General features: G+C 35.8%; 1 protein-coding gene across 3 annotated transcripts in view; it reads left to right on the forward strand.

The window, feature by feature from the left end:
* COL11A1 (collagen type XI alpha 1 chain) overlaps positions 1-13656 on the forward strand; it is a 127238-nt gene that overhangs the window by 11516 nt on the left and 102066 nt on the right. For all 3 annotated transcript variants that reach the window (XM_068140998.1, XM_068140999.1, XM_068141000.1), the window contains exons 2-4: positions 1376-1543; positions 5200-5413; positions 7146-7308. In XM_068140998.1, coding sequence (XP_067997099.1) covers positions 1376-1543; positions 5200-5413; positions 7146-7308 — 545 coding nt within the window. The remainder of the gene's footprint in view (positions 1-1375; positions 1544-5199; positions 5414-7145; positions 7309-13656) is intronic.

Here is a 13656-nt window from a genome sequence, read left to right on the forward strand (position 1 = left end):
CTATAGCAGCTTTTCTTTTGAGAATGTTTGCACATAATATCTTGACTCTTCAGGATATGTAGAGTTAAAGTAAATTCAGGTGTAGATTATAGTAGTAAGTCAACATATTGGCTTGCAACAAGCATTGGCTATTGAGTTTGTATTTGATAACACGATCTGAAAGTAAGTGGAAAGGCCCGTGATGAGAGAAACGAGAAGCTCACAAGCATTTTCTTGTGAATATTTTAAAATAGAGGAAGCTGTGTGCATTCTAGGCTGATTGAGGGTACCTCTGCTTTTTTTGTTTAAAGAATGGTGGTATTCAAAGATGGTTTTAACTACAAAGCTGAATTCTTCATATTTGGCAATGCCAGGATGAGCTAGTTAAACTTTGTTCACATCTACTACTGATATTGAATACACTAAAGTGACTTCTGAGGTACTACAGTGATAAAAATCAGTGGCTCTGCCTAGGACTGTACAAATAATAAAAAACATGACAGACTTGTTTACAACAGTGTCTCTAATTACAATTTGCATGTGTTTTTGCATTCTTTTCACTGGTTTGGAAATAGTTTTTCAAGTAGTTGAATATACACAGTGAATTTTGGGCTTGGAGTCAATATTTACTGACAAATAATAATAATAGAGCATAAATTAGGTATATTTGATGCCACAATGCAGTTCAAAGGCATGACGAAGGGTGAGGTTTGCCATCAATATTAGTGCAGTAGCAGCTCTGGTTTTCAACTTGAAATAGCTGGACACGGAGCATAAATGCCGCCTCATTGTACTTGGGCTCTAAAGTACAAACCAAGTCTGTTTTGAAGTGTAACTTGGAAATAATGAAAGACTGATTCAGTCTATTCAATCCTTGCAGCAAAAGCAGGTACGTTTTTCTTCCTCTCACTGGATGAGAAACAAGATTAGCTTCTTTCTTACCACTTTGTGGCTGAGAAAGCAGTCATATGTAATCAGAATATATTTCAGTGTTAGCAACAGACAGGTTTCTGATGGCAGACTATTAGTAGCTGAATGCTTCTGAAATTTTTGTGCAAACTTTTAGTGATGCTTCTTGGAAATCACTCATTGAAAGAATGTGTTATGAGTTTCAATTGCTAAGACTCTCTGATTTTGGGAAAAGGTAATTTTCAGCCTGTAGTCAAGCAGTTTGAAGATGTGATCATAACAATTACATTGGCTGGAATCAGCTCATGTATGTTTTTAAATGACTAATGCTGTTTATATTCTTGTGTAGGAATAATCTGAGATTGAAATAGGATGAGCTACTGATATGATTACATGTACACTTTTGCAATTAAGTTAATATCCTTTTTTTAGAGGCTGTATATTGAAGAGATGCAAGATGAGTGAATTTGTTTGTTTTCTTTGTTAGCTGAACCTGTTGATGTGCTAAAAGCATTAGAATTTCACAGTTCTCCAGAAGGAGTATCAAGAACAGCAGGATTTTGCACAAACAGAAGGGATTCAAAAGGATCAGATGTTGCCTACAGGGTTTCAAAAGCAGCACAGCTGAGTGCTCCAACAAAGCAGCTGTACCCAGGTAAGATTCTCAGAATTTTATATTACTTTGAAAAATTATCTTACTGCTTAGGATTGTGTGGTATCAAAAGCACAGCATGCAATCCATCATCAGTACCAAAACCTACTTCTGTTATCCCTAGACTTAGGCCTCCATATGAATGACAGGATGTGCTCTTTATCCACTGAATGAATCTGTTTTCATTGGCCTCAGTTACAAAGCTTTTCACTGGCAGAATTGACCTGTAAGTCATACTACCTGTTCTTTCATGATGGAGTCTGATGGAGAGCTTATTTGGTGGCTTTAGCAAATTTCCTCCAGTTTCAGTAGTCTGTTTAAAAGCAGTACTTCCTGGAGTACTGCTGTGGTGATAGAAATGACTTGTGGTTGGCCATTGCAAAATCACTCCCAGAAGTACCATCTGTTAAGAATTACCTAAGAGTATCTGGGTATTTGGGGGACTAAATGAGGCTTGTTGTGGATAGCAGGTAATGTGATACCATCTTCTCTCAAATTTCTCTAAAATGAAATAAATCACCTTTTGAAAAAGGTTCTTTGAATGTTGAGGAAAGACTTTCACCCCATTATTGTGCTGTCACTTGTTGCTTGACCCAAAATATTGAGGAAAATTCTAATAAAAATATTAAAAACCAAAATCATGGAATGCTTAATTTTTCTGGTTTGATACATCATGAAGAATTGGAATTATTCTGTCCATAAATATATAGATTAGATGTTGACAGAGAAAAATACTTTTTTTCGTCCCTCAAAGTGGCAATCATAGATGTCACGTGAGATCTATAAAAGAAGGAAACATACATTATTTTCTAGTAGTAATGCTATACACAGTTCAAGTATAACTTAGATGATCACTTAACTCATTAGTTTACTTCTTTGGTCATAGAGGAAAATAATATCAAAATTCAGAACGAAAATTTTTGTTATATTTTAACACAATTCTTCAGTTTTTAATATATGCTTTCAACCAAGTAGCATATAACAGAGCTATCCAGCTGAAAATACTGTTCATTGAATGGCACATTACAGTCCACAATGTCTTGCTGATATTAGTTGATGGGTATAATTAATTACTTCTTCACCTTAGTAAGGTTAGCAGAATGTGGGCTGCTCTTTCTTTAAAAAATGCAGAAATGATCCATTGTATTTAAAAGCTACTCAAAGCTCACCTTTATATTCTGAGTTATAGAATGTGTGTCATTGAAGCCAAGTGGTAGAACAAAAGGCTTTAAAAGAACATTCAAATAAATGGACAGAAGATTCAACTGGAATCACTGGTAGTTTTTGAAGTTTAGAACAGTACAAGCACCTTCTGTTAAATCAAAAACGGAGAGTCTAGAGCTGAAAGGCTGAGAGTTTGGGTTGACTTGCACTTTTTCATGAATCAAGTTGTAGCATAAAGTGGAGATTTGGCAGCTGCAGTAACAACTATTTATATGATTCTTGAATGCCAGAACAAATAAGTACCTCATGTTGTTGGCTGACATCTACATTTCTATAGCCTTTGACTGCCTCAGTTTAGGTACTTTCAGCTTCTGTTTTACAACTGCTATGAATCTGCTTGATTTTGCCAATCTGGTGTAACACTTCTGCATGCAGGAGGCAAAGAAAAAGGGTTGGAGGTGATTATGGCAATTACTGCCTTTCCAGTCTTGCACAACAGGCAATCCCCACCACAGGAAATTCTTACTTTCAGATTATCCTTAAAGATATCTGAATGATCTCATCCATTTTCATCAGTGCTCTGTAGTAGTGGAAAGACTACAGAGGGTCCAAGATAAGACCAAGGTGTGAGACATCATTTGAGCTAACCAATGCAAGTTGTAATGCATCTATGCTTGCTTGCTTCCTTTTAACTCATGTAACTCATCAGAAAGCACAGGTATCTTTTAGCCACTGCAGCTGAAAGGGAGCTATGCATGGGAAAAGGAGGGAGCATCAATGTATCCATCTTCTGTAAATGGATCTAACAATATTTGCCAACTTCCCAGAATATAGTAGGCATTGTCACTGACCAGAAGGTATCACGTAATCGTAAAGCTAACTGCCTAAACTTTTCTTGTACTGTTTGTTCATATGCTTTCAGCTGTCCTTTACAAAACCATACAGGAATGACAGGAGTGGCAGCTCAGATACATACAAAGATTCTAGCAACTTTCCCTTCAATTATTATTTTTGTTATTGTTCAAATAGAACTATACAAATAAAGAACAAATTTAAAATTATTTGATTTACTTTTATAATTATTTCAAATATATGTCCAAGAACTATATGTATGTAGCAATACATCGTTTTACATGTTAGAATGTCATTAATATTTTGACTTTTTGACTTTTTCAATCAAAAATGTGTTTAGAGGAAATTTACTTAAAAATGCACACTCTAGGTGCAAAAAACCCCAAACATTTGAGAATATTATGTCACAGCAACAGTAACAAAAACTACTGAACTGAGACACTGGGCTTGTTTTCAGTCACCTTTCTAAGGAAGCTCCAAGGTTTTTTATAGGATTTTGTCTGTTTGAAGAGCACATGCCCAGACTAGCTGAATTCATCTCACCTGCCTTAAGCATTTCCAGCCTGTCTTTCAGACAGGGCAAGTATTCAGTGCTTTTAAAATAATTTCTTTGGCCTTTGTTATTGTTATTTGTTATTTGTTATTCATTTCAAAAATATAACATTATTGTAATAAAACCTACCATATTATATTACTAAAATGTGTTTTAAGAACATTTTACCCACTCTTGTGCACAGAAAGTTGTATTTATATTCTTTGCCAGCATTATGATTAGATTCTAATCCCTGTGTTTCTTGCATGTTAAATTGCAGCTGAAGCAGCATGAATCCAATGTATATTCTGAATTTTAGAATCTCAGCTTTGCACTTAATTTGTTACTGAGCTTAATAGCCTTTCACATGAAGCGAAATACAGATCTGCCTCTAGGTTCTAGAGAGGTACCTGTAGGATCAACAGAACAGTACTGCATAGAAACCTCGGTCCTGCCATTCCAAACAAACTATATCCGCTTTTAATTTTATTTAGTTTTAGTTGCAAAGGTTGAAACAATGATTGACATATAACCTCTATTTCAAAGAGAAAGAATCAGGGAATAAAAGTTAATGTTCTTCTACTTTGCCTAAACCACCTATTAAATGAAACTAACTGTGTATTTTTTCAGTGTTATGCACAATATTATTGTCAAATACATATGATGAGAGCTACTAAAGCAAGTGGCTGTCAAGGGAGATGAAATGCTGAGAACATATTTGCTATAATATGAATAGTTATTTTGTTGAGTGAAATTGTAGTTCATGCTTCTAAATTAGAAGATTGTTGTAAAGAAGATGAGTAGAAAAAAATGCAAGAGAAACTGTCACAGATCTCGCATATATTGTTTTGTTACATAGATTAGCAATGGGTTTACAAGTTGTGTTTTTAAGAACCATTCAGGTATATCTTGCAGAAATTAAAGCAAGGCCAGAAAGGAAAAACAAAGGGATGGGAAATTTTATTGGTATGATTTTTTTTGGTTATGTATTCATTTTTGAGTCACAAAGCCCATCAGTTTGTATGCAGGATCCTTATGCAAAAACAGAAACTTTCAAAGAGCAGATTCATCTTTTCTGCATTTGTAACTCTCTGTATAACTTTGCTTACAGGTGGAAATTTTCCTGAAGATTTTTCAATAGTAATGACAGTAAAACCTAAAAAAGGTATCCAGTCCTTCCTCTTGTCTATCTACAATGAGCAAGGAATTCAGCAAGTTGGTGTTGAAGTTGGTAGATCCCCTGTGTTCCTGTTTGAAGACCAGAATGGAAAACCTGCCCCGGAAGACTATCCTCTTTTCAGAACAGTCAACATTGCTGATGGCAAGTAAGTGCACCCTCAGTAAAGACAATCTCAGACACCTAGTTTTGCAGGTGTTATTAATGGAGTTGTTAATTTTTTATACCCAACTTCCCTTTGTAGACAAGCAGTCATTTTCTGGGAGTGTCATTCTAGTGCTTGTAAATGGCCATTCATTGTTGCAATTGCTTTTTATTCATTGTGCTCCAGCCCAGGAAGTGCAGACACAGCCTTCAGAGATACATAGAATTCAGTTTCATTAAAGCAAAAGGAAACAAATCAGTAAAGAATGAAGGGCAAAATATGTTTATTCTGCAATAAACGATAAATAAAAGAAGGAAGTAATTGTCTGCTAGCCCTTGTATTATTAGTAATGGAATTATACCATGAAACCTAAACCTGATGCATTTCCTAAGCAGGAGTGATAAAACAAAGCAGCAAACTCTTTTTGTTTCTTTTTTTTTTTTTTTTCCTTTCATTTACATGCTCTAAATAACAAAATTTTGACATGGATTTTAAAATTTCACTCAAAATGTAGAGAAACTGGGGAAGAAATCAAAATTAACTTGATTTAGTACCATTTCCTGCAGTGAGACTGTAAAACTTCTAAGTCAATGGAGTCAAGCCTATCCACAGTGAGCTATGATTTCATGCTTTCAGCTTCTACGTGCTTTCAAAATACAGACTGGCAATTTTCTTCTGACTCAGCTATTTTATGAAGGATCTAGGACAACAATCTTCATCTCAAAATGAGCTATATATTTTTAAAGTGTAAACCATGTAATGTGCCTGAGGATGCATGCACAGTTTGCTTTTATAATGATCATGTTTAACCACATTCCAGAGAAAACATGGAATTAGAGTTCTGGCTCAGTGATACTGTTTAGCAGTCAGATCCCATTAGCTTTGAGGTGTTCCTTTTGATACACAGAAGCTCTTTGTAACAGTGATCTAAGCTGTCTCTCTGATTTAGACAACCCCAGTGCCACAAATGCCAACTAAAATAATTTGATTCCAGTCTTCATCTTACCAGTCACTAATATGACACTTTGTCAAATATTCTTTGATGTTTTGCTCCATGTTAGTTTACACAGTGGCCTGCTCTTGCTCTTAGATGTTTAAGTTGTCATAGCAGAGAGGGTCACTAAATTAATGTGATCTCTCCTGATAATAAAGACTCATAAAGAACATAATATGGTTGGGCAAATTGAACAAATCTGTACTCCCAAATGTCTTTAAAATAAAATTTGTCAGTATTCTGAGTCACTTCATTCACTTTTTTGGTGAATATTTATATAGGCAAAGTACTGTTCCAGGAAAATTGGCAAGCATTTGTATGCATATGTATCTGGAAAAGCATGGATGTTGCAACTGTTGTATACCTTTGAAAAACGTTTACAGCTATGGTATATGTTCAGCTAAGGGAAAAAATGGTAAAATTTTGGTGATTGATCACAGAGGAAAAAGTAGTAGCTGGAGAAGATCAGCTTGAACTTCACCTTATACAGGATATTCACAATGAGCTATGAATCAGATGCCTTTTTACTAAGGAACAGAAGTTACATGCTGAACAAACAAGATACTGTGTATATTTGTATGTATGAAATAAGGAAAGAAATAGTGATGTTTAAAATTTTATCTTTGACTTGATTGGTGCACAATCTGCAATAGACTCTTGAGAAGAATACACTGATCTAGTTTTAAAAACAAAAATTGCAGTAGAATTAAGTTTGGTCTTTTGTTTTTATTTTTTAAATAGGTGGCATCGAGTAGCTATTAGTGTGGAGAAAAAAAGTGTTACAATGATTGTTGACTGTAACAAAAAAACTACAAAACCACTTCCAAGAAGTGACAAAACAGTTGTGGACACCAATGGCATCACTGTCTTTGGAACCAGGATTCTGGATGAAGAAGTTTTTGAGGTAAAAACCAGTACTGATCAAGTGCTTTTGTATTGATTCAAGTACCTCATGCAAATCAGGAAAAATGAGACAAAAGTTGGTATAATGTAGAAGTGATGATTAATGGAACACGTTAGGCTAGGCTGAAATAGAAGAGAAGGAAGACGAAGATGTGTATCTGTTGGAAGATATGACACGTTCTTCTGTCTTTTTGGTGATGTTGTATCTGGAATGGGCTTGCTTTTTTTGTCTTTATGCCTAATACAGAGATATTTGAGATACTTAGGAGAATTAATCTTGGAAAGTTGCGTAGAATGATACTGAAACATTTTATTTCTGTCTCTCTTAAACATTTGCAGATAATTGTGCATGCTAACAGTATCTGAGAGAGGGGGAGAAAGACCTGGAATGTTTTCTGTGTAATATGAATCCATTATATTGTTTATCCCACTTATTACTTTTTCCAGTAACTGGAACATGCTTTGGCAATACTGACATATATGTTTCCATCATTTACCGGCCAAGAAGTACATATAGGAAGGGTGAACAGCCTTTTAGGAAGTATGTAACTGCCAATCATGAGGCCTTTCTAGGTAGAATCCTTATGTCAATGATTATTTTTACAGGCTAGTCATGAAACTTCTTTAAACCTACAGCACTGAGTTTCTTTTACAGTATTATTTTGCAACAGTCAAACCTGTCAAATTTCAATTAAATCTGAAAAACAAGAAAATACGATCAATAGTTAATTTATTTCATATGCAGAACATCTGTCCTCAATAAATGTCCAGAGTTGCAATCCTGGCTTTAAGCAGACTAGATACTTGAGAAACTGCATGGGCATCAGGAGGGGAAATATGAATATTGAGTGCAACGTTATGGGATTGTTATCTTTCATTTCCATGAGCATGACAAAACCTGAGCCTTTTGAATGGGGAGAGTTCTGGGATAATTCAATGGGCCAACCGGTGTGACATACTTGGTATTTGCAGCCTAATTTGCCTGTAATCCCCAGTATAGTTTGTACATCTGAGGGGCATTATTTTCTATTCGAAGATGAATTCCGTAGATGTCTGTTGTGAAATAGGTCCAGGAGTTTTGGTTCCCCCATGGGATAGTTATTTTCAATTTGTATTTCTCTCTTGGGTCAGAAACCAAGTGCCACAATATATGTATTTGGCAAAATGCATGCAATGTTAATAGATGTAAGGAAGAAAAATCCAGTTAAAAAATACAACAGAAGTTGATAAACTGATATTTTATTAGCTTGGCACAAGTGATGTTATATTCTAATGGAAACTGAGGCAGCAGGCCCTGGCTTGTTCTTGCAAAATTTGTAACCTTTTAAAATGTTGTCAAAGAGGGAAGTGCACAATAAACAAACATTGGTGCTTGGTTTCCTTTGTTCAGTGCAATCGCTAAATAAAAAGGCCTGTCTGCGTTTTCAGAGGTGCTGAAATAATTGTACATAATTGTTGGAAAATCAGGAGATACTTGTTTTGATCTTTTGCATTAAGTAGTATGTTCAATAACGAAGCATGCTAGGGGCCTTCCACCTCTAAAGTTGACTATTCACAGAATCACAGGATGTTAGGGGTTGGAAGAGACCTGGAGATCTTCAGGTCCAACCTCCCTGGCAGAGCAGGACCATCTAATCTAGTGCAGGTCACACAGGAACGCATGCAGATGGGGCTGTTCTCTGTATTTTAAACAGCTTTAAATCTTAAATATATTTTTAAAAAATTGTTAGAGAGGGCTAAGACTGTACACATAGAAATACAGAAGAAGCATAGGCTACCTACGGGGTCAAAAAAAAGATAGCTCTTGAAATTTCCTGCTGTCACAAAGATTATGAGAGACTCGGACAGAAAGATGAAACTTTGAGTCATGACAATGAGTAATTATTTTAAGGCAAAATAATTCCTACCCTAGCAGTCCCTTCTCAATGATAGTTTCTTCCATCTATATGTTTTGCAGTTGTATATACAATTCCTTCCGCACTTTCAAGCCCTATAGAGGAAGAGGAGATGCAAAGGGAAGAGGTAGAAGGCAATTATTTTTTGATTAGCAACTGTTGGGAGAGTCAGTAAGGTTGAAGATGTACTTAGCAAATTGAATTTGGTACTTAAAAATCCAAATGAGCAGATTAATTGAACAACCCCCTCTATAACTACACTTTTCTCAAAGTTAGGGGATGCTAACACAGGCATGAGGATATAACTTGAACAGCATTTGTTAGAACTTCAATAAAACTACTTCTCTCTGGGTGATTTATCATGTGCTGAATGATGAAAAAGGAAGCTAATGATCAATTGTTTGATGAAATCTCCTACACTGGTGGGGCAAGTCAGTCCTTCAGTTCCAGCTGAGACCCACCAAGAGGAAAGATGACTTTGAACTTATGAAAGAAATTGTCCTGCTCTCTGTAGTCAGTTTACAGACTGACTCTACCATTCAGCACTGAGAACAGCAACATTTCTCCCCTCTGTGATATCAATGTGCATCTCTATATTCCCCAGTTAATTAACTTTGTTCAGAGAAATCTGTTACATGCTTGTAAGGCTGTTCATGTCATTGCTGGGGGATAGATATTGTCTGAAGTCTCTTACTTCAGTGAGAGGCTTACAGGCTTTTCTTTCTCTTTACAGCAACCATGGGTACATTTATACTTATGTCCTGTGATTTGAATCTTTAGCTGGAAAATTATTTGCTGAAAATAGGCAATTACAATGTTCCACAAAGTCTGGCTGAGCAAAACATACTCATTTTGCCTCACCCTTTCCACACTCTACCCAGTGTTCTTTGTGTCTCATTGAAAAGATTTTACCCATCCTTTAGCTGCTGCTGCTATGATTTGTGGCTGTTTCCTGAAATATGTCTTCTGCTTAAGAGTCTCTTGGTTGTGCCTTAAATGTTCTGTTTATATAATCTGTGGTAGCACATAGTGATGTTTGGTGGTTCCATGGCTCTCCTAGGTAGTATTTCTGTGTTGTGAACCCTGCTGTATCTTGAGACCACAAAAGGCTGAAGAAATAAGGAATACAACATGTGTTGTTCTATGTGCAGGAAATTTAGTCCTAATACTAGATTGAAGTTTTTAAGACTTAAAACTGTGTAAGGCAGACTTTCCATAGCACATGTGATGCCTTTATCAGTTTACATGTCAGAAACACTGAAGTGTATTATGGGCTGTTGGAATCCAGAGCACAGTGTCAGATGGATCAATCTTTTATCAGTGCATTACAACAGCTGCTCTATCCTGCGTGATAATCATGGGTTTAGTCATAGTACACCAGTGATTTGATCATAGGAATGGTGACTCCAGTCTCCTTAAACGGAATGGAATTTCAAAATGTGAAAATGCTGCACCTGTAGATACATAGCAATTAGTGTCCTAATTTGCTGTTTCTGTATATTCAACAAATGTAATGTTCCTTGGTAAGTTACCTACTGGTGCTAAAGCTAAGAGGCATTTCCAGTAGGGATTTCAGAATGACCTTCTGTTTTAACTTTACAAGCAAGACAAAAAAATATCTTAAGTATTTTCCCAATTTTGTGGGGAGGCAGGGTTCTTTGTATGAGGAAATTCTATTGTGGCATTACCTGCTGCTTATTCCTGAACATTAGTGCTAATCTGAGATTGTACAGCATTGCACTCGGTTATTGTGAAAATAATAGATGTCACAAACAAGATATTGAGTACAAGCAGGCATGAGGTGCATACAAAGCAACTTATAAGCTCTCAGTGTGTCTTAAAATAGGAAAATGATGCTGTCTAGAAAATGTTATACATGGAAGAATTTTAAGTTGTGTCCATGTATGTTTGTAGTCCAATATATTTGTAGTTAAATGTTCAATAAATAGCAGGGATCGTTTTGTTCTTTGCTAGCTTTAAGTATTTGTCACTCCTCATTTAGTACTGTTAGTGTGAACAACAAAAGCTTTTTATACTAAGTATTTTATAACATGTTATTAACTAACAATCTTTATGTAGGTATTTCCTTAAGTGGAAGTTTTTCCTTCAAAATTCCCCAATGATTTCTTTAGGCATTGCACTGAGAATTGTAACAAGACAAAACCTGATGTATGTAAGACTCATATTTAAAACCAACAAAAGCTTTAACTGCACACAGTTTATGAGATTAAGTCCTTGCCATAATCCTCATTAGTAGAGTTTAGATTTTGATACTATGTATGAACCTGCTTTCATGGAAAGGAAAAAAAAAAAGAGGCATTCATACCTTTATGTAGAACATCGAACTCCTTTAAACAGCTTGAGTGAGCAATTGAAGATAGAGCGATTTGGAGAGTCCAAATACGGAAGTGCAGAAAAGCCATTCACCTGTGTGCATACTCCCTGCAGAAGGCAGCAGTAGCAGAATGGGTGGAGCTTTTACTGACTGACCAAAATTGCTGAAATAGCCAAACTAGGGAAAGTAGCCAAAGTGAAAACTCCCTCAAAGGCATGTTGTGTGAATGGTGTGTCTGTCATCAGGATCTTCTGTTTCATACTGTCCTGTTGAGCTGCGCTGCTAGCTAATGTAGACACTGTCAAAATGATTCCTGTGATGTGTACATCACCCATAGTAATTTGTAGTGACTCACTAAGTGTTTAGTGTCAATTAAACCAAAAATTAATGTTTGACATCAATGGGATGTAAACAAACAAACAGACAAATGTAATAGGTTCCAGATAAAATATAAACAATAGAACAATATAAAGCAAAGCAAACTATTTGGCCAGTTTGTAGGCACCTAGTGAAGAACCAGCACTTCCTACAAAAGCTTTCTGTTTGGCATTATTTATTTTTTTTATTTGAAACAATAGTTGATTTTGTTTGTTATTTTGTGTAGTACTTCCATGCTTATGTTCTGTTTTCCTTGTTTCCTTTCCTTATTTTTGAAAGCTGAAAGAGGGGAGAAAAGGAAATCAAAGCTCAGGTAACTTGTTGGAGCTCAAGTTCATTTTCAAGGAATATTCCCAGGAAACAAAGGAAAGCTCATTTAACTAAACTGTTTGTAGCTGCATTTGAGATTAATGGTCTGGACTCAGAAAAATGTTACCTGTTACATCAGCTTCAACAAATTTTACAGATAGGATCATTTAATACTGTGTATAATACACAGGTATTTTAGACATCTGTAAATGAGATTTCCAAAGTAAATTATAAGGTAGCACCTTTGTAGGTCTTTTACCAGGAAAACAGAATATTCTTGGTCACACAAGTGTGAGTGCATGTGTACGTGTGCTATGGACACCTGCTCTAGATACAGGAATTGCAGTGAAATCTGATCTCTCAGTGGAGAACTACAGTAGTTTCATCTGTGAAAAGCTGGTTTGGAGGTCTAAAATAATTGCTCTATCAACCTGTTTCTTAACAAAGCTGAATCATACTCCTATAAGCATGAAGTTTGAGAGAATCAAGAAGACACTGAGTTATGTGGAAACTTTGACCTGCACAGAATTCTGCTGTCACAATTTATTACTTTTGCAGTGCTTCATTCTGGCAGGCTCTAAATGTCTTTCTGTAGCTATATTGTGCAATGTGCTAGGGTTATGGAATATTACATTAAAGGGCTCTGGAATTCTTCAGTCCCTCAGATCTTTGCAGGAAGATTAAATGAATTCTGCAGCAGGTTTTCTAAATTCTATAGTAATAATATCCAGGCTGTCTAGACTTTTGTTCTTTGGAGTCTATAGTTGTACTGTCACATAACTAATTGGAGAAAACTGGTACTTAATACACTGGTTAGGGTTTCTGCTGATTTACTGAAGAGTCCATCCTGCAATACTTTAACCTTCACTTTCAGATGTGAGCTGCTGATGTTTTTCTCTGGAGCTGCCGTAACGCCTAGCACCCAAATGCTGTTATCACCATTTAGGTAGTCATCTTTAAAATCCAGTTATCCATATAAGCACATAAGAGAGACTCATTTTATCCAAAATGTGAATCAGAAGGATGATATTTTGCTAACTCTAACCCTCCCACTCTAGATGTAGAAAGTCTTTCTGAACCTCTAATGTATAAATTAGATATTTATGTAATTGCCATTATTTTTCTGTTTGTGTCAAACTGGCAAAAGGGCAATGAACTTTCTCCTAATGAAATAATTCTTTAAAAATCTCATAATTTTACAGTAAAAACCTGCAACTGGAGTTCTTAACTCTTGCAGAGTCATGTTGTTATGTAGCATCCTCATTGTGTAACTACCAAGATCACTTCTTCTTAGAATTGTTTTTTTTAATTTTTTTTTTAATAATTTCTGAAGCTCACTTCTGTGGAAAGCATCCTGCAGAGGTTCTCAAGTAATAATTACCTGCTAGTCCTTGGACAGCTGTCAATTTTACCTGGCATGGTTATTGTGTCA

The sequence above is a fragment of the Melanerpes formicivorus genome, unplaced genomic scaffold (assembly GCF_026170545.1).
Source record: "Melanerpes formicivorus ecotype bairdi unplaced genomic scaffold, bMelFor1.0.p_v2 SCAF_7, whole genome shotgun sequence".
Classification (NCBI taxonomy): domain Eukaryota; kingdom Metazoa; phylum Chordata; class Aves; order Piciformes; family Picidae; genus Melanerpes; species Melanerpes formicivorus.